This window comes from Vombatus ursinus, unplaced genomic scaffold, assembly GCF_900497805.2.
Source record: "Vombatus ursinus unplaced genomic scaffold, bare-nosed wombat genome assembly UNPS02014864.1, whole genome shotgun sequence".
In the NCBI taxonomy this organism is placed as follows: domain Eukaryota; kingdom Metazoa; phylum Chordata; class Mammalia; order Diprotodontia; family Vombatidae; genus Vombatus; species Vombatus ursinus.
In genome coordinates, this window is record NW_020954642.1 from 16,872,611 (window position 1) to 16,891,864 (window position 19,254).

General features: G+C 42.3%; 1 protein-coding gene across 1 annotated transcript in view; it reads right to left on the reverse strand.

Moving 5' to 3' along the window:
• Positions 1 to 352: 352 nt before the first annotated feature.
• Positions 353 to 19,254, reverse strand: part of LOC114027901 (thymidine kinase 2, mitochondrial-like) — a 46,633-nt gene continuing 27,731 nt past the window's right edge. The window contains exons 7-10 of the mRNA XM_027842078.1: positions 11,999 to 12,087; positions 10,132 to 10,211; positions 6,243 to 6,323; positions 353 to 3,095 (exon numbers count right to left, since the gene is read on the reverse strand). Of these exons, the coding sequence (XP_027697879.1) occupies positions 2,997 to 3,095; positions 6,243 to 6,323; positions 10,132 to 10,211; positions 11,999 to 12,087 (349 nt within the window). The 3' untranslated portion in view covers positions 353 to 2,996. The remainder of the gene's footprint in view (positions 3,096 to 6,242; positions 6,324 to 10,131; positions 10,212 to 11,998; positions 12,088 to 19,254) is intronic.

Genomic DNA, 19,254 nt, shown 5'->3' on the forward strand with positions numbered 1-19,254 from the left:
ACCGTGACCCGCCACTGCCTCTCATGTGGAGATGAAGTCTTAAGTGCTTTATTATGATTTGTTTCCTGTGGCCCCGTGACAGAAGATTAGTGCAGTACAAGACAGCCTGGAGCAGGAAAAACTCAAGGGGCATGAGAAATGCCTTCAAGTATTTGAGATCTTGTCATAGGAAAGATGGATTAAACTTATTCTGTTTGGCCCCAGAGACAGAAACAGGAGCAAGAGGTGGACGTTTCAGAGAAACAAATTTAAGCTTGAGGTCGGGAAAAGGTTCCTAATGAGAGAGTGGAGTGAGCTGCCTGGGAAGTAGTGGGTTCCCCCTCACTTGAGATTGACAAAGAGACTTGCTGAGTATGTTACAGAGGAAATTTATTTTTTCAGACATAGGCTAGACTACAGGGGCCCCCTGATCTCTTCCAACTCTGAAATCCTTTGATTCTCAATTCATAGCCCAAATCTTTCATTTTACAGATAAGAAACTGGGACCTGGAAAGGGGGAAATAACTTTCCTACAGTCAGAAAGTGAGTTAACAGTAGGGTCAAAGCTCCTGGTTCCTATCCCAATGCTCTTTCCAAAGTCACACCCCTCAATCTGAACAAAAACAAAAAAAAAAATCTGAATCAGCTTAAAAGCAGTGGAGAAATGCAAACTGAAACAAGCCTGAGGTTTGACTTCACACCTTGCAAATTAAATTAGCAATGATGACAAAAGGGGAAGATAGGCACACTAATATATTATTGGTGGATCTGTAAATCAGTATAATCATTTTAGAGGAGAATTTGGAACTATGCAAATAAAGTGACCAAGCTGTCCGTACCCTTTGACCTAGAGATTCCTCTACTAGGTTTATTCTCCAAGGAGGACACGGCTAAGAAGAGAGTCCCCATACACATCAACACACTTACAGCAGTACTTTTTTGTAAGAACTGGAAATAAAGAAGATGCTCATTGACTGCGGAATAACTAAAGAAACTGTGGCGCATGAATGTTATGGAATATGACTGTTCTACGAGAAATGATGAAAGTGATCAATACAGAGAGGCATGCAAAGACCTACATGAACTAACAGATGCAGCGGGGAATAAGCAGAAACAAAGCAAACAACATGCAAAAATGGTTACATATGAACAGAAAGAATCACCACAAAAATGAATGCTGCAAAATTACAAAGAATAAGCACAACTCGAAAAGATAGAGAAGACACCTTCAACTCACCTATTTGCAAAGGTGGGAAGTCTACCACGATTGTACATGGTACATATTTTCAGATTTTTTTCATTGTGCTGATCAGTTATGCTGAAATTTTTCCTGTTTTTTTCTTTGAAAAATGCTATTACATGCAAAGCCTCTGGGTCGGGAGGAACTAGGGGAGGGTTTCTAGAAATTACAGTGACATAAAAAACACATTAATAAAAACACATTTTTTTAAAAACAGAAGCCATGGAGTAGATGTTCCTTGGAGACCACGGGGCCTCGTGGTATTGTCCTCAAGATTAGGTTCCCAGTAAAACCTCAAAGGGCACAAAATAGTCAATGAGAATGAAATGAGCCCCAAGCTATCCCACTCTTTCTTCAACATTTAATAAACTACCCAAATGACAAGAGTGATTTCCCCCAAAATGAAAAATAATACATTTGAACACCATAGAAAATTTGCAATGCCATTATAGATCCTTAGCACTAGAAAGGCTCTCAGAAATCAACATGTCCAAGACAATGACTTTAGACTCAAATGTCAAGTCTATTTGATGTACACATTTCTATTTGCCATCATGCTAAGTAGTCTTTTTCGCTTGTCTGAGCCAAGGGCCAAAGCGTTTCGTGGCACGCTTCCAAGCACAGTGGGGTACAAGCAGTCCAAAAAGGCAAGCCTGTAGATTTGAGATCCCTTCTTTAGGGTATCCCAGATCATCATCTCTTCTCTCCTCATACACTACCAGTAAGAAAGGGTGCCACCTAGAAAAGAAGGCCTTCACGCTCATAAAAGTCACATGATTTCATAGTAGACGTAAGCTGCATCTCAGACTCAGACTCATGATACAGTTAAAAACAGCATGTAAAAGCATTAGTATTTCACGAGACCAAACACAGCATTGGCTTGTGGGGGGAAAAAAAAAAAAGAAAAATCCAGCAATTGTTTATTCCCCTCAATGACTTGGCAAACAAATTACCAGACAATAATGACACTTGGCTCCATTCACCCCCTGGCTTTCTCTCTATAAATACAGGCTCCTGTTCCCATGCTCACAACAAAAGGCTGGACCATCGAGTTGTCAGGAAGATCTGATTCTATCATTGAAGCTATTCCTAGGTCATCAAAATGCAAAACGAGAATTCCCTGGAATTTGGGGGAGTAAAAGCACCAAAGGTGGAAAGTCCACTATTATACCTCCTACAATTGAGCTACGTAGTAGAAAAAAAGCATTCCAGGTCTTCAGTGGTGGCAGGGACCATATACGCCTGTGGGGGCTGCATGAATTTAATTACATGATGAATGACATTCAACTTCAATTAGGATTAATTGGTCCAAATCTGCTAGCACAGCTCCCAATAGCAGTCAGTTAAATGGCCTGCTACATAGTTAGATGCTAGTGACTTTTGGTTTTTTTTGGCTAAAAATCTCAGGCAGGCCGCATCCCAAGATCAGATGGGCCACATCACCAATAGGCCTCATGGCAGACACTCAGGTAATAAATGAACACCATGACAATTTACCAAAGACATATATGTATACACAAACGTGTATATATGTACACTTCAATACTTAGTATATTGAAGTAGACATATATACATATGCACGTACATATAGGTATACCCTTCACATCTCATGTATGTTATTGTGTGTTGCATGTGTGTATATGCATACACACATTTATTTTTAATCAGATGTGATAGAAAATTCACTTGAGTGGACCTTAAAAAGTTATTCCTCATGGCTAAACTGACAGATCCTGATAGGCTCCTACTATGATCACATAGATTTAATTTCCTGGTTTTATAAGTGATGCTTCATATTCCCTGCAGTTAATATTTGGTCCCGGTTTTTCTCATAGAGTTCCGTCATTGTCTGTGTGTCCTGGTCTGCCTCAATCACCTAGAAAAGAAGTAAAAAAAAAAAAAAAAGTAGTTGATGAAATTCATTTCTATAATTAGCCAGATGGATCTCTCTGTGAGAGAGGAAGAGGTTAATAGTTGCTTTACTAATGAGCCTGAAGGAAAGGAAGTGGCCAAATCCATCACAGCACACTGGAGCAAGTTTTATTGATCGCAGAGGACAGGGCTGGAAAGAACCTTTGAGACCATTTCATTCAATCCTTATGTTTAACAGATAATGTTATAACATTAGACTGTGAGCTCCTCAAGGACAGGGACAAAGTCTTTTGCCTTTATTTCATCCCCTGCACTTAGCACAATGCCTGACACACAGTAGGTGCTTCATAAATGTTTACTGACTGAACGACTAAGAGAATATTTCCCAACCTTGGGTCAATAACCACCCTTAGGCCAAGCTCCCTAATTCCAGATTAGCAGTTCTTAGTTTTTTCTGTATCACTGTGTCTGCCCCTGTGACAGTGCAATGAAGCCTATGAACCCATTCCCAGAATCATATTTTTAAATGTATAAAATAAAATACGTAGGATTACAAAGGAAACCAATTATATTGCAATAGTTATCAAAATATATATTTTTTTTAAAAAGTTCATGGGCCCCAGGTTAAGAATTCCTGCTTTAGAGTCAAATATTGTAACAACTCACTTATCTGGAAACCATTTAATTTAGCAACCTCATCCATATAGAACATGTTGTTGTTTTGTCATTTTAGTTGTGTCCAACTCTCTGTGACCCCATTTGGGGTTTTCTTGGCAAAGATACTGGAGTGGTTTGACATCTCCTTCTCCAGCTCATTTTACAGATGAGGAAACTGAGGCAAACAGGGTGAAGTGACTTGTCTAGGGTCACAAAGCTAGGAAGTGTCTCAGGCCAGATTTGAACCCATGAAGATAAGTCTTCCTGACTTCAGGTCCAGCGCTCTATCCAGTGCACCACCCACTGCCCATGGAATATATAGCCAGTAGAAGATAAGGCCTCCGGAGGAACTTAATCAGCTGCCTCCAAGAACGTAAATTAAGTTCATACACTAAACTAACAGAGGGGCCCTTACTCAGGCTACTGACTTATTTTAGATAGGACTCTAACAAATTAGGATAAAACTAGCATCTTCACTCACAGAGGGTGGCAGACACACACTTGTGAGGAAGACAACTGGAGAAATACACGGATGGTGGCCCAAAATGACAGGGGATAGCTGCCGTTAGTGTTATTCTCAGCATATTAAAAGCTGAGATGCGTGGGGCCATTCCGTGAAGAGGGACAGATATATCTTCACAGCTCCTATGGCCATCACTGGACACAGCACAGAACAGCAACTAACACTCATTATGATGACATGAATCTTCAAAAAAAATGTGTGAATTCTGTTCTGTGCCCTCTGGGGATTCCAGAAAGCCTGCCATTCAAAGGGGTTAAAATAAAAAGTGTTTCTGCTATCTGGACAATTCACTTTGGCATGGTGGGGAAAAGGTAGTGTGAGAGCTAACAGTACAAAGTGTGAAAGATTTGAAGTTAGAGAACCTGGGTTCAAATCCCAGCTCTGACATTTACTTCCTATGTGGAGTAAACAGGCCTTAGTTTCATTAATTTGAAAAAGAGAGGGACTGGATTAGACTTTTCCGGTCCTTCACAAATCTAAGTCATGAGTCTATGAACACATCATTTCCTGAAAATACTGGATAAGCATACCATCATTATTTTTCTTCCATGGGTTCAAGAGCATAATCATTTTAGCTCTCTCTCCTGCCAACACACAAAAAGTAGTACTAGTAGTACTAAGTAGTAGTAGTAGTAGTAGTGGTGATGGTGGTGGTGGTGGTGGTAGTAGTGGTAGTGGTGGGTAGTGCTAGTAGTTGTAGGCAGTAGTAATGGTAGTAGTAATAGTAGTACTACTAGTAATGGTGGTGGTAGTAGTAGTAGATTGTTGTTGTAGTAGTAGTAGTGATTAGTACTAGTAGTACTAGGTAGGAGTAGTACTAGGTAGTAGTAGTGGTGGTAGTAGTAGTAAGCACTTTACATAGAACCTTAAGGTTTGCAAAGCACTCTATAAACCTTATCTTATTTTATTTTTACAACAACCCTGGCAGACAAGTGCTATTATTATTCTCATTCTACAGAAGAGGAAATAGAGGCAGACACAGGTTAAGTGACTTGCCCAGGGTCACATAGATAGTAAGTGTCTGAGGCAAGATCCGAACTTAGGTCTTCTTGATTCCCAGTTTGGTGCTATATCCACAAAGCCACTTAGCTTAGATGCCTATACCTATACCTCTCTCTGGGCCTATGCCTTTCTGTCTCCTCATCTCTCTTTTCCCCTCTCTTCCCTCCCCACTCCCTCTCCCCCTTTCTTTCTTTTTTTCTTTCTTCTCTCTCTCTCTCTCTCCCCCTTCTTCCTCCCTCCCTCTCTCTATGTATGTACACATATATATGTGTATGTATACACATATACACACACACACACACACACACACACATACATTTCCATTTCTTCTCGCATCAAACAGATATATTTGTCCTGTGTCCCTAACAGGACTGTTGTGAGAATCAGACACATTTAGTAACATAGATGTAATGCTGAAAGGGATCTTAGAAGTTATGAAATACAATATCCTAATTTTTACAGATAAGGAAATTGAGTCCCAGAGAGGTTAAATAATTTGCCCAAGGACACACAGTGTTAGTGCGGAGGTTTAAACGCTGGTCCTCTGATTCCAAATCCAGGGCTCTGAAGTGTTTTGTAACTCCAAAAAGCACTACAGAAATGCCAGCTGTCACTCATATCATCATCTCCTTCTCATCTGTAAAATGTGGATAATCACACCTGCACCATCCACCTCAGGAGGCAAGCACGTGGTAGGTACCTCAAGTACGATAGAAATGTGAGCTCTTGCTACTATTACCCTCCCAGAAGAATCTAACCATGTTACCCCAGACAGAAAGTTGAAGAGGAGTCGTGTTTACAACCAGATGGTGCTAGCTCCCCTTGTAAACTAACTCTCGAGATCCTGCAACTTCCCACCCCCTGGCAGATGAATAGCACCTCATTCCAATCCCCAGTATGGTGAGTGTCCTTCTGGAAAGCCCCAAGACAGCCTGCTGTTCTTATGAGAGCTGGGGTAAACATACTTACCAGAACAGGAGAGGGAACTTTGAAGAGGGTTTGCTTAATGAGCCACTCCTCATACAGCTGGTGGATGGCTTCCAAATACTCCTGCAAAGTTGTTCAAACACACAAAGTTATGGTAAGTCTTGACATGAGCAAAATCTCCTTCAGCAATCCAATTTTGGCCACCAAAAGTGACAGCCAAATATAGCTACCAGGGCTGGGACTTAGACAAACCATGCAATGGAAAATGGCGGATGTCATCCAACCTTTGATAACAGACTCGGTGGAGAGGGGGTTTGGCCAACAGAACAACGTACGGAGGTTGCTGGATCATGGGCACCTGAAGTCTTCCCTGATCTTCAGCCCCATCAGCAACACCCTTCCCCTCAGGCCTCACCTCGAACTCTGTTGGGCATCTTTCTGATGCATTTGTCACGTGTATTAGGTACTAGTTTTATGCAGTGGATCTCCACAGGACAGGACAGGACTTGGTAGAACAGCTGGATTTGGAGTCAGAAGATCCATGTTTGAATCTCAGATCTGTGAGACCCTCGAAAAATCACTTAAACCCTCTGGATCTCAATTTCCTCACCTGTAAAATGTGAGGGATTAGACTGGATGATTCCTAAAGCCCCTTCAATCTCTAAATCTATAATATGAAGAGGGAAGGAGCTGTGTCAGAGCTCAACTTTGCAGCTCTCTCCTGGACATAACATAGCTCTCTAAACACAGCAGGTGCCTTTAAAAAGTTTGTTGAATGAATGATAAAAAGAACACTGAACCTGGGAGTCAGAAAGATGAGATGTGAGTAGCAATCCCACTATTTACTTAGTAGCTGTGTGACCTTGGATTTCACTTCTCTGAAATCCTGGGCTTCCTCTTTCCACGCCTCAGGTTATTCTTCTGATAACCCTTGGGATCAGAGATTTTGTAGCTGAGAAGGACCTCAGAGGACATCTAACCCAACTCACTCATTTTACAGATGAGAACACTGAGACCCAAAGATATAAGAGACAAAGTCACATAGAGAGTCCTGGTCTCCCAACTCTAAACCAAATGCTCTCTCCATAGGAGATGGGCGATGCTGCTTCCTGAAAGCCCTACCTCCTTTCACCAGCCATCTTGTGAAGATCAAGTCAATCTAATCCAATAAGTATTTATTAAAGCACCTGCTGTTTTCAAGGGATTATACGTGGTGCTTGGGATACAGAGACGAGAAGGGAAATAGATTCTAGAAGATTCTCAAAGAATTCGCATCCTTTTGGACACACACAACATATAGACAGAGAAGCATGCAACTGATCATTTGAGGACACAGAAGGATCACTGGCAACTCAATGGGTCGGGAGAGACTTCCCACAGAAACTGGTCCATGAGCCATGCCTGGAAAGAAGTGAAGGATTCTAAGAGGCAAAGGCAAGGAGGGAGAACATATTCTGTGCTTGGAGCCAGCCTGTGCAAAAACATGGAGGTGGGAGATGAAGTCTGGCTGAAACCAGAACGTGTGAAGGGATCAGATGGGATCGCGTGTGCAAATTTCTCTGCAAACATAAAGCACTATATAAATGTGAGCCACATTTATTATGCACCATATTATATCTGATACACCATTTGATACACCCAGTTCATCTTGCTCTCATCTCATAAAACATCTGCTTCCCTAGATGCTGCAATTCAATTTCCAGCCAAAATGACATGAGACTCCCATCTGTCTTGCTGCTTTGACTCTTACGCCACCAGCAGCAGCTGGTCTCCTGCCTGGCCTTTCCCCTTTCCCAGGAGACCATTGCTGCTCTGTGGCCAGCTCACCCCAACCCTGCAGGCCTTTCTGCCAACAAAAGTCACCTTCACAGTGACTCTCACAAGAGGGAGAGAAGGCAGCGCTCCCAAACTCCATTAGGTCTCTGTCTACTTGGCAGCTGCGGCAATTTCATAACAAGGAGCTTGGAATGTTACCACTAGAAGTGACTAAACAATCATTGTTTCTGTTGTTTATACAACTAATTATTTTCCTAATGTAGAATCATCCTTTTATCCCTGGAATGAATCCAACTGGGTCACAGCAAATAATTTGGGGGCCATACTACCGAAGTCTCTTTACTAGGATATTAGTTTAAAATTTTACATCAGCAGAGAAGATACTAGAATCATCACATCTCAGAGTTGGGTGGAACTTGGAATCTAGTCTAATTATCTGCCTGATGCATGAAATCTCCTCCCTAGCAACCCCTTTCTTTTCTGAACATCTGTTTGCTCATCCAGAAAACAGAGATAACACTACTCTGCACCCTCATTGTTGTAGGGATGAAAGTGCTTTGTAAAGCCTTGATTTTTAATCACCAGATTACATCATGATAAATGCCTTTTCATTCATTCATAATGGTAATAGCTAGCTTTTATAGAGTGCTTTAAGGGTTACAAAGTGTTTTACATGCTAGCTCATCTGATTCTCACAACAACCCTGTGATGTAGGTGCTATTATTATCCCTAGGCAGACAGAGGTGAAGTGACTTAGCCAAGGTCACACCTGAGGCAGGATTTGAACTCATATCTTCCAGGCTCCAAGTGCAGTGTTCTATCCACTGAGCTACCTACTCATTCATTCAAGAGTGACTGGCTTCTTTCTCAAGCTGATTTTCAGTAATGTTAACTGATCCTCCAAAGGGAACCAACAGATGTTCGGTTTTCAGAAACATGAATGGCTAAGAAGATACATGCTACAAGCCTATAGGAGAGTCAGACTCTGCTTTTATAATTTATAATACGACTATCACTGTGATATAATTCATGGTAATTACACTTACTGTATTCCTGTACAGTGTATGCATGCTGGTGTCTTATTCTCCTTGTATACCATGAGCTCCAGAACGGCAGAGATTCCATCTTAGAAACACTTTAAATCTCCCCAGCATATAGCATGGATCTCTACATACAGCAGAGGTCTAAAAAACATTTGCTGTTGTGTCGGGCATCCCCTTCAAAGAGTGAGCGTTCCCCACTGAGGAGTTCTGCAGGCCCAGGGGAAATTCGGGGTTGGCTAGAAGCAGTGACACTGGTTTAGAAAAACCAATGTTCTTATATATATGAAATTCTCCTTCATTATTAGTAGAGGTAGTAGGGAGAAAATAAATTAATTTGATAGTTATTAAGCACCTACTGTGTGCAGAGCACTAACCTAGGCACTGGGGAAGAAATGGTGCTTTGTCAGACATGGTTCCTGCCCTCAGGGAGCTTAGAATCTAGGCAGAGGCTTCGAGGAAGAAGGATTGCACAAATATGTAATACACTAACTTTGCAGTCATTATAGAGCAATACAGACTATAATAAGGAAATAAGAATAGAGAGGAAAACTAGAGCCCTCTTCCAATGCTCCATCATGGCAGGGGTTCCCAAAGGCTTTGTGAGGAAAGAGGAAGTTCTGGAAGGGCCAACAACAACAACATACATTTTTCTCAAGCACCTACTAAGCATATTGGGGGAGGGAGAAGTACTAAGACACAGAAATTTTGTATGAGAGATAAGACTAGAAAGGCAAAGTGGTACACCAGACTGTGGAAGGCCTTGAATGCCAAGAAAAAGAAAGGCTTTCACAGGTCTGCTAACTGACTGAATAGCTGCAGTTAGAGGACCAGCCTTGATAAGTCTGGAGAGGCTCATTACCAGAAGGCTGGACACTCATTCATTTTCTTCTAGCCATAGCAGCTCCTGAAGACTGTCTATGAAGGCAAGCAGGGGTAGTAATCTCCATCAGTGGATGGCGTGACCTATCCAACCAACTCTCAGGTCCTTGAATTATTGGAGAAGAGGGGGAGAGGAAGAAGGAGCAGCAAAGGCACAAATAAGAAGGCTGGAGGAAAGAAGGCAGGGCCAGAGGATTTGGGGGCTGGACTCTGAGTACAACAAGTTTCCTTACCAACGGAATGACTTTTTCTTCTTCTCTACATCTCTTCTTCAATCTCTCGTAACAAGTCTCAGGAGAGGTCCGGAGATAAACTGCCATTAGGAAACAATATCTGAATGTGCAATCACTGGGAAGAGTTTACAACATGGTTATTGAAAAACTGCCTTTGACTTCTCTATGGAAAAGCTGACGAGTGAATGACAAAGGGCTGAAGGAATGGGAGTCAGCGTCATCATCACTAACAGCTATCATATGATAGGGGCTGGCTTCTTCCACAGACTAAGAAGTAGCTTGAAGGTTTGCTGACTGCTTTGCAAATGATCTCATTCGGTCCTCTCAACAGCTCTAGGTGTAGAGGTGCTATTCTTATTCCCATTTTACAGATAAGGAAACTGAGGCAGACAGCACTTCAACTTACTTGCCCAGGGACCCATAGCTAGTTAAGGGTGGATAGATGTAAATGTATGCTTATACAGCTAGGTCTTAATCAGTGTGAATAATGAATCCTCTGAAGTGGTTGCATGTATTCAAATTCACACTATTTGAAGTTATAATCATACAAAATATGGTCATTAGTTCACAATGTGGGTTTGAACAAGGAAATTGCATCACCAGGGAATCCATGATTTCACTGGCAAAGAATACTCCCAATGAGGAAACGCCCTGTACCAATGGGAGACGGGCACCTGTTCTGCAACTCTGCAAATTAGTCTTTTGAGGGTTGCCCTTCCAAGTGTGTGTATGTATGTGTATGTATAAATATTCACACTGACCCCACTCTTTGTCCTCATGATGTCCCATATCACCTCAGCCTCCCACTCTTCCCTTTACTGGTTTAGCTTTCACCTTCTGGTTTCTCTTGCCTCTCTACCCAGACTAATAATTAGAGAATGCTAGATCTAGAAGAGGAAGTGTATTTGGTCCCAACTCCCTAAAGTTACAAAAAAGGAAACTGAGGCCCTCACAGATGAAGTGACTTGGCCTAGGTTATACAGCTAGTAAGCGAAAGGATTCAGACTGAAACCCTACTCTCTCAACTCCTAATCCAAAAGCCTGCTCCCCTACACCATGCTCCTTCTTGACCCAATGGTCCACATTTCAATGGTATTCTTGCCTCTATCCTTGAATCCTTCCCTCCCTTAATGTTCCACTGTTTCCAACCTGCTAACCACCTGCCCCCCCAACTCAATGCACCTTCACCACACTAACTCCTGAGATGTCAAGTATTGCTGGAGAAATCCATGCTCTCTAACCCCAGGTAGGACCCTCACTGCTCCATGGCTATACTTTTATTCTTCTCCTATGAACTTTCTATGACACACCCCAATTTTTAGAAATCTTTCCCATTTTCCTCAAGCCCCCAACTTCACTTTTATTCTCCTCCCTCTCGGCAGATTTTCATCTAGAAAGACAGAGGCTATCCAACATGAAAGAGTTTTCTCAACTCCCCTTCTCCACAAGGCTATAGGTTCCTGAGATCTACAGCCTGAATGAGAATACTTGGTCCAAGGGCCTCACTTGTTGGAAAGTGAGGCCCAAAGAGTGGGTTTGACTGGTCCCAGGACACACAGGGAGAAAGTAGCAAAGCCAGGATTATAACTCGCATCTTCTGTCTCCAAATTCAGTGTTCTTTCTACTCTACTAACTCTAAGCTCATCCACTAGATTACAAACTCCTCAAGGGCAGGGGATGTCTTCTGCCTTTCTTTAATCCCCAACACTTAGTACAGTGCCTGGCACCCAGGAGGTGATTAAGAAATGCTAGCTGACTGACTTCCAGCCACCACCTCCCTCCAAGAGCTACAGAGTGGGAAAAGGCATTTCAAAGCAATAAAGATCTAACTTAGGCTAGCCACAGGTCACATAGACACACCTCTTACCTATTAAATCAACTGAAACATCCATGTTCTTCACAATCCAGTCAAACCATTCAGATAAGACCACATAATCCACGTCAGGCATCTTGCCACTGAAATGAGAGAAGCAAACATCACTCCTCCTCCACGCCCAACCCCACAACACTCCAAGTATCAAAAACAATTGTGTCATGCCAGTCCACTGCCCAGCTCTTCGCCTTTGCATTAGCTGACCCTCGTGCCCTCAGACTCTTGCCTACCTCTTCCTCTAGTGATCCCTTCACCCCTCCAAAACTCAACTCAAACATCACTGCCTGTATGAGGACCTCCCCAAGGCCCCTCTCAGCTGCCGCCTCCCCTCAACATTACTCTGCATGTGTTCCATATATACTTATCTATGTACATGTCTCTCTAGTTAGAATGAAAGCTTCAGGAAGGCAGGGACTATTTCATTTATTGTCCTCATATTCCCAGAACCTTATTAGGTGTTTGCCATATCACAGGTGTTTAATAAATGTTACGTGGTTGATTGTATTTAGTGTGTGTGTGTGTGTGTGTGTGTGTCTTGTGCATGTTACAGAACATATACATGTCTCCCCTCTTAGAACGTAAACTCCAAGAGGGCAGAAATTGTTTCATTTTTGCCTCTGTATCCTAGTATTATGCCTGGCACATAGCAAGTAATGTCTGTTCATTGACTCTCATCCTCAAACTGGGGGAACTTCTTTATTTCATGGGTTGTTGTTGTTGTTGAGTTGTTTCAGTTGTGTCTGACTCCTCATGATTCCATTTGGAGTTTTTTTGGCAAAGATATTGGAGTCATTTGCCATTTTCTTCTCTAGCTCATTTGACAGATGAGGAAACTGAGGCAAACAAGGTTAAGTGATCTGCCCAGGGTCACGGAGCAAATACTTATCTGAGACAAGATTTGAACTCACAAAGATGAGTCTTTCTGACTCCAGGGCCAGCACTCTATCCACCGTGCCACCTAGCTGCCCACAATTTGTTGCTGTTTAGTCGTGTCCAACTCTTGGTGACCTCATTTGGGGTTTTCTTGGTAAAGATATTGGAGTGGTTTGCCATTTTCCTCTCTAGCTCATTTGACAAATGATGAAGCTGAGGCAAACAGGGTGAAGTAATTTGCCCACGGTCGCACAGCTAATATCTGAGGTCAGATCTGAACTCAGAAGATGTGTCTTCCTGGCTCCAGGCCTGGCCCTCTATCCACTGCACCACCTAGTTGCTGCTATTGAATGGGCTATACCCCAATAATGCCCAGATTAAAACAGTCAAATAGGTATTGCTCAATGGCAAAGAAAGGCCCCTCTGTGAGGAGCTAATATGCAGTTTGGGAGAATGTTGACAGTGACACCCATGATGATTTCCACGAAGCATAAACTGCAGCCTTATTGACAATTTGCTGACTAAGGCAGGGTGTTCCCTCACTCCCAGAGCTGGTGACTTTTCTGTGACCATCCTGTACTTAGTAACAGACCAAGATAAAATATGTTGCAAGCTGGACCAGCTCTTCACTGGGAAGCACACAAGGAGAGGAGATACATAAACATGAGAAGGAACAAGGAGACAGAAAAACACAGAGAGACAGGGAGACAGAAGTACACAGGGGCAGAGAAACAATGACACCAATAGATTATCACATTCCATCAACATGGAAACTTCAGAAGGGACACCCATGTAAACAGGGCAAAAGAAATACATGGACAAAAAGTTATAGGAGAAGACAGTATGGCGTGCTTTCAGCATCAGAAGCTCAGGGCTTTACTCCTGACCCTGTTATACTAAAATGCTGTGTGACCTTGAGAAAGGTCCTTCTCTCTGAGCCTGCTTCTTCCTTGGTAAAATGGAGATAATACTTCTTGCAGTCCCTAGCTCAGAGGGTTGCTGTGAGGCTATGGTTCTACATCTCCCCTCCCTTTCTCAATCAAACTCGCCCCCCAAAATTATCTATACTCTCTGCCTTCTTCTCTTCTTACTCACTTCCCAATTCTCTTCTCATTTTTCAATTGAAAATGGCCTCTCCCAAGTGACCAAATGATCTCTTAATTGCCAAATCTAACAGTCTTTGCTCAATCCTTGTCTTTCTGTCTTCTCAGCAGCCTTTGATGCTGCTGATCACTGCTTTTGCAGTGTCTTCATAAGACGTCATGCCCACTATCAGTGAATGTCCCCCAAGGCCCTCTTCTCTATACTATCTCACTTGGTGATTTCATCAGCTTTCACAAGTTCAATTATCAAATCTATGCGGATTCCCAGATCTATATATCCAGACTTGGTCTCTTTCCTAAACCATAGGCTTGTACCAGCAACTAACTACCTTTTGGACATCTCCAAATAGATGCCCTGTAAGCATCACAAACTCAACATGACCAAAACATCTTTCCTTCCAAACCCTCCCCTCTTCCTAACTTCCCTCTTACTGTCATGATTCCACTATCCTGGTGTACCTGGTATCACCCAGGCTTGCAGCCCTGGTGTCATCCTTAGTACCTCCCTCCCATCCTCCCCACGTAATTGATCTGTTGGCAGGTTTTGTCATTTCTATCCCAACATCTTTCGTATATATCCCCTCCTCTCCACTCACACAGCTGGACGCTGGTCCATATCCTCATCACTTCTCTCTTGATTATTACAACAGCCTCAGAACTGGTCTCTTTGCCTCAACGCTCTTCCCATTCAACTCTATTCTCTTCATAGTTGGCAAAGTGATTCTTCCCAAAGCTTTGGTCTAACTATGGTCATTCCTTTGCTCAAGGAGCTTGAGTGGCTCACTATTATCCCTTAGATCAATTATAAAATAAAAAAAAAAGTCCTCTGTCTTTAAGGCTCTTTTTTATTTAAGGTTCTTCACAACCTGACCCCTTTCTACTTTCATAGTCTTATACTTTTTTCCCCACTATGAACTCTACCATCCAGCAACACTGGACTAATTGCTGTTCCTTATATACAACACTCCATCCCCCATCTTTATGCCTTTACACTGGCTGGTCCCTTTGCCTGGAATGCTATACCACCTCACTTCCACCCAGGCCCTGCAGCTACTAGTGCAGGGCTGGGGAACCCATGGGCCTCGAGGCCACGGGTGGCCCTCCAGGTCCTCAAGGGTGGCTCTTTGACTGAATCCAAACTTCAAGTTGAATTCAAACTTCAAAGGACCACAATTGAGGGCCTAGAGGGTCACCTGTGGCCTCAAGTGCCTCCCCCACCGAGATTACCCCTCTATCTACTCTGTACATTTCTTGAATGTACCCAGGTATTTATGTTATCTCCCCATTTAGACGTGAGCAGGTCCCTAAAAGCAGGGACAATTTTTGCCTTTCTTTGTATCCCCAGTGCTTAGCACAGTGCCTGGCACATAGTCAATGCTTAATAACTGCTTGATGACTGACAGAATATTAGAAAATAGAATCACAAAACTAAATCACAAAACTAAAAGGGACTTTTGAACATGGAATGTCAGAGTCAGAAAAAGGCCTTAGAACACAAAATATCAGAATATAAAATCACAGAATGTCAAAACCGAAAGGGACCTTAGAAAACAAACGTGGGAACAGGAAGGAATCATAGAGGACAGAATGTTAGGACACACAGTAAAATACAGCATGTCACAGCTAGACAAGCCTTTACAACAAAAGACGCCGAAACACAGAACCATAGAGAGAACCTTGGAGGTTATGTAACCTATCTCCCCCCTGCTTCATTTTACAGAAAAGAAAATGAAGCCCAGGAGGGAAGTGACTTCCCCGAGGTTGCAGAGCTTTGAAATGGTACATTCAGATCTCCTGGCTCCTAGAAATCAAAGGTCAACCCTATGGTGATTAGCAGCAAGTCAGCACTTGGCATCTTAAAAGAGTTTTCCTAATCATTTTATCTCAGAATGCTTTTCCCCAAAGCAAGGACAGGAATGGAGGAAAAACACATAAATCACTGGTGTACCATGTATGCCATCTTGTGGTTACCAACAAGTCACTGTTTTCCTATAATAGATGTTAACCAAAAAAAGTATCTAGTGACCAGAAGGTTTAAGTCAAACTAAATTTATGTCACATTAGTTTGCCCTTAAGACTTCACTCTCACCCACTAAGAAAAAAAAAATCTGATGAGATATAAATCCCCCTCCGAACTAGAATAGCTATTTTCTTAGGCCTGGTCTTTCTGCATCCAAAACTGCATCAAAAAAAAAAAGGTATATTTATCAAGAGAACTGAACATCCGAGTCAACATTTCCAATATTATTATGATTACATTTAAGTTACAACTGATTCAAGAGCATTCAGGTTCCAACAAGTTTTTGGCCTATAAGATAATGATTAGCCACCAGCCTCTATCATTCAACAGACATTCACTAAGCGTCTATTCTGTGCACAGCGTGGAAATACAAAAATGATGCACAACAGTCCCTACCCTCAAGGAGCTTATAATCCCCTGGGGGGATCTAGAACGTATACAATTATACAAGGTAAAATATGAAAGGGACAAAGGAGAAATCCAGACAAAGGGTTCTGGGAAAATCTGAGCAGGGAGGAATCCAAGAAGACTTCAAGGAGGAGGTGGCACCTGAATCGGACTTTAGTATCCTATGATATAGAGGGGGTCTTACCGATGACCTAGTCATAGGAATACAGATTTAGAGATTGAAGGACCTTAATCCAGTCCCTTCATTTTACAGATGAGGAAACTGAGACCTAAGTAGATTAAGTTACTTACCCAAAGTCACACAGACAATAGAGTGGTAAAGAACCTTACAGATCATCTAATCCAATCCCTGCTTTTGCAAAGAAGTAAACTACGGTCCAGAGAGGAGGAACTGACGTGCCCATATTCACATGGCTCCTAAATTGCAGAGCTGATACTAAAACTCAGATCCTCTGAATCTCCAAATCTAACACTCTTTTCACCATGGAGCATCCATAACCAGTCTTGGTACAGTACCAAAGCCTTCAATAAATTTAATTCCCTCTTCCAGACTGTGCTGTCATCTAATAATCAGGCTCACCAAAAAGAAAAACAAAAACCAATTACTATAAATAACATGTGTAGCTTATTGTCCATGTTGTCTTAGACTAGAAATCCTAACTACTATCAAATTCTGGGGCATGATCTCAGAGGAGTAAATATAAGGTCCCCAAAATCAGAAGGGAAAAAAGTAACCTCAGTATTTTTGTTGTTGTTTTCAGTCCGACTCTTAGTGACCCTTTTGAGAGTTTTCTTGGCAGACACTGGAGTGGCTTGCCAATTCCTTCTCCAGATCATTTTACAGATGGAGAGACTGACGTAAACAGGATGAAATGACTTGCCCAGGGTCACACAGCTAATAAGTGTCCAAGGCCGGATTTGAACTCAGGAAAATGAATCTTCCTGACTCCAGGCCCATTACTGTCACCTAGCTGTTCAACTTCAGTATACAATCCAAAAAATTCCATCGGATAAGGTATCATTTTTATATGCCCCTGACTGCCACTCAAAAATACCAAAGCTTCAAGAAAATGATGATTAAACTTTGGTTACAAGATTATTTTTAGTTATCTGTGAATGGCAGACTTGCAGAGCTTGAATCAAAGGAACGAACCGATAATCCAAAAATGTTATTGCAGCCAATAGGTTCAGCCTTCCAATACAGCAAAACTCAAACCAGAGCTATGAGTGAACAGCAAAGTGCATTAGTTGACATCTTATCTCTTCTCTTTTCCATGTCCTGAAAAAGAGTGGGACTCTCCAAATAAAGGGAGCAGAAGACATGTGGATGAAAAGCCAGTGAGTTGCCGGGAAGAAAAGCAGACTGAAAGTCAGGAGATGTGAGTTCTCATCCTGACTCTGACACTAAGAAGCTGGTGAACTCGGGTAAGTCACTTCTGGGTCTCAGCTTCCTCCTCTATGAAATAAGATGATTAGATGATTTACAAGGAAGGTCTCCTCCAACTCCAATAGCCCATGTGTTAAAGGTCTCCTCTAACCCCAGCATTCTATGATTCTGTGATTCTAGACGTAAAGTCTACAAGTAGACACTCAAAGTGAACGAGATTGTGTCTAATGATAATAAACAGCAACTAACATTTCAATACCACTTTTAAGATTCATAAAGCACTTTCCTCATGACAAATCCTCTGCAGAAGGTTGTTCACGTTGCATTATTCCCATTTTATGGATGAAGGAACTAAGTCTCTGAGATACTATAGGATTTCCCCACGTTCACAAAGACACTTAATAAAATCATCTGCAGTGGGATTTGAACTCAGTTCTCTTGACCCCAAGTCTGAGACTCAATCTACCAGGGCATCCTGAATAGCTTCATGACGTGCTAGATGACAGAGTAGGCTTGGGCTGATGGACTGAATCTAACATGATGTAATTTAATAAAGATAATGATGACAGCCTTCAAAAGTCTGAAGGGCTAACAAGAAAGAAGAATAGGACTGGTTCTCCTTGGCCCCAAAGGGTGGTCCTGTGGCTAAAAGCTATAGGGGGACAGTCTGTGACTCAGAGAATCCAAAATTCTGAGTTGAAAGGAAGTTAGTCTGGTCTAACCTACCCCTGGAAAAGACTAGACACCCCCCCTCAATCCTCCAGAATGTATCTGACAAGCGGTTATCTTCCCTTTGCTTAAAGTAAGATGGAACCCACCATCTCTCTACAAAGCTCTCACTTTGGGATAGTTCTTCATTGTTAGGAAGTTCTTCCTGACATCAAGCCAAAATTTTTTGGACTGTAACTTCCTCTCATTCCTCCTAGTTCTGACCTCCTAGGCCAAACAGACCAAAACGAACCCCTCCTCTTTGTGACTGCTTTTAAAGTCCTTAATGCTAGCTTTTCTGCCGTGTGCGTCTTCTCGTACCCAGTGGAACTGTTCAACAGTAGAATGGACTGCCAGAGGAAGGTGAGATCCCAGTCTTCAGTAAGAACTTCAGGGAGAAAGGGGGCAGCTGCTCATCAGAGATGCACACAAGGGGCTCTTGCTCCAGGCTGGCGGTTGGTCTCAATGACTTCTGAGGGACTTTACAAATTGAAGAATCTACGATCTATGTTGAACGCTAGCCTGTTTTCAGTACTGCTCTCTTTTCTTCAACAAGAATTGATTAGCAATTTCAGAGAATCACATAGCCCATAATAACGGGTTATTGAATTGTAGTCAATCAGGCAACAAGCATTTATTAAGCACTTACTATGTGCCAGGTACTATTCTAAGTCCTAGGGATACAAAGAAAGGCAAAAACAAGATACCTGCCCTCGAGAAGCTCACGTTCAAATGGGGGAGATGGAGGGTA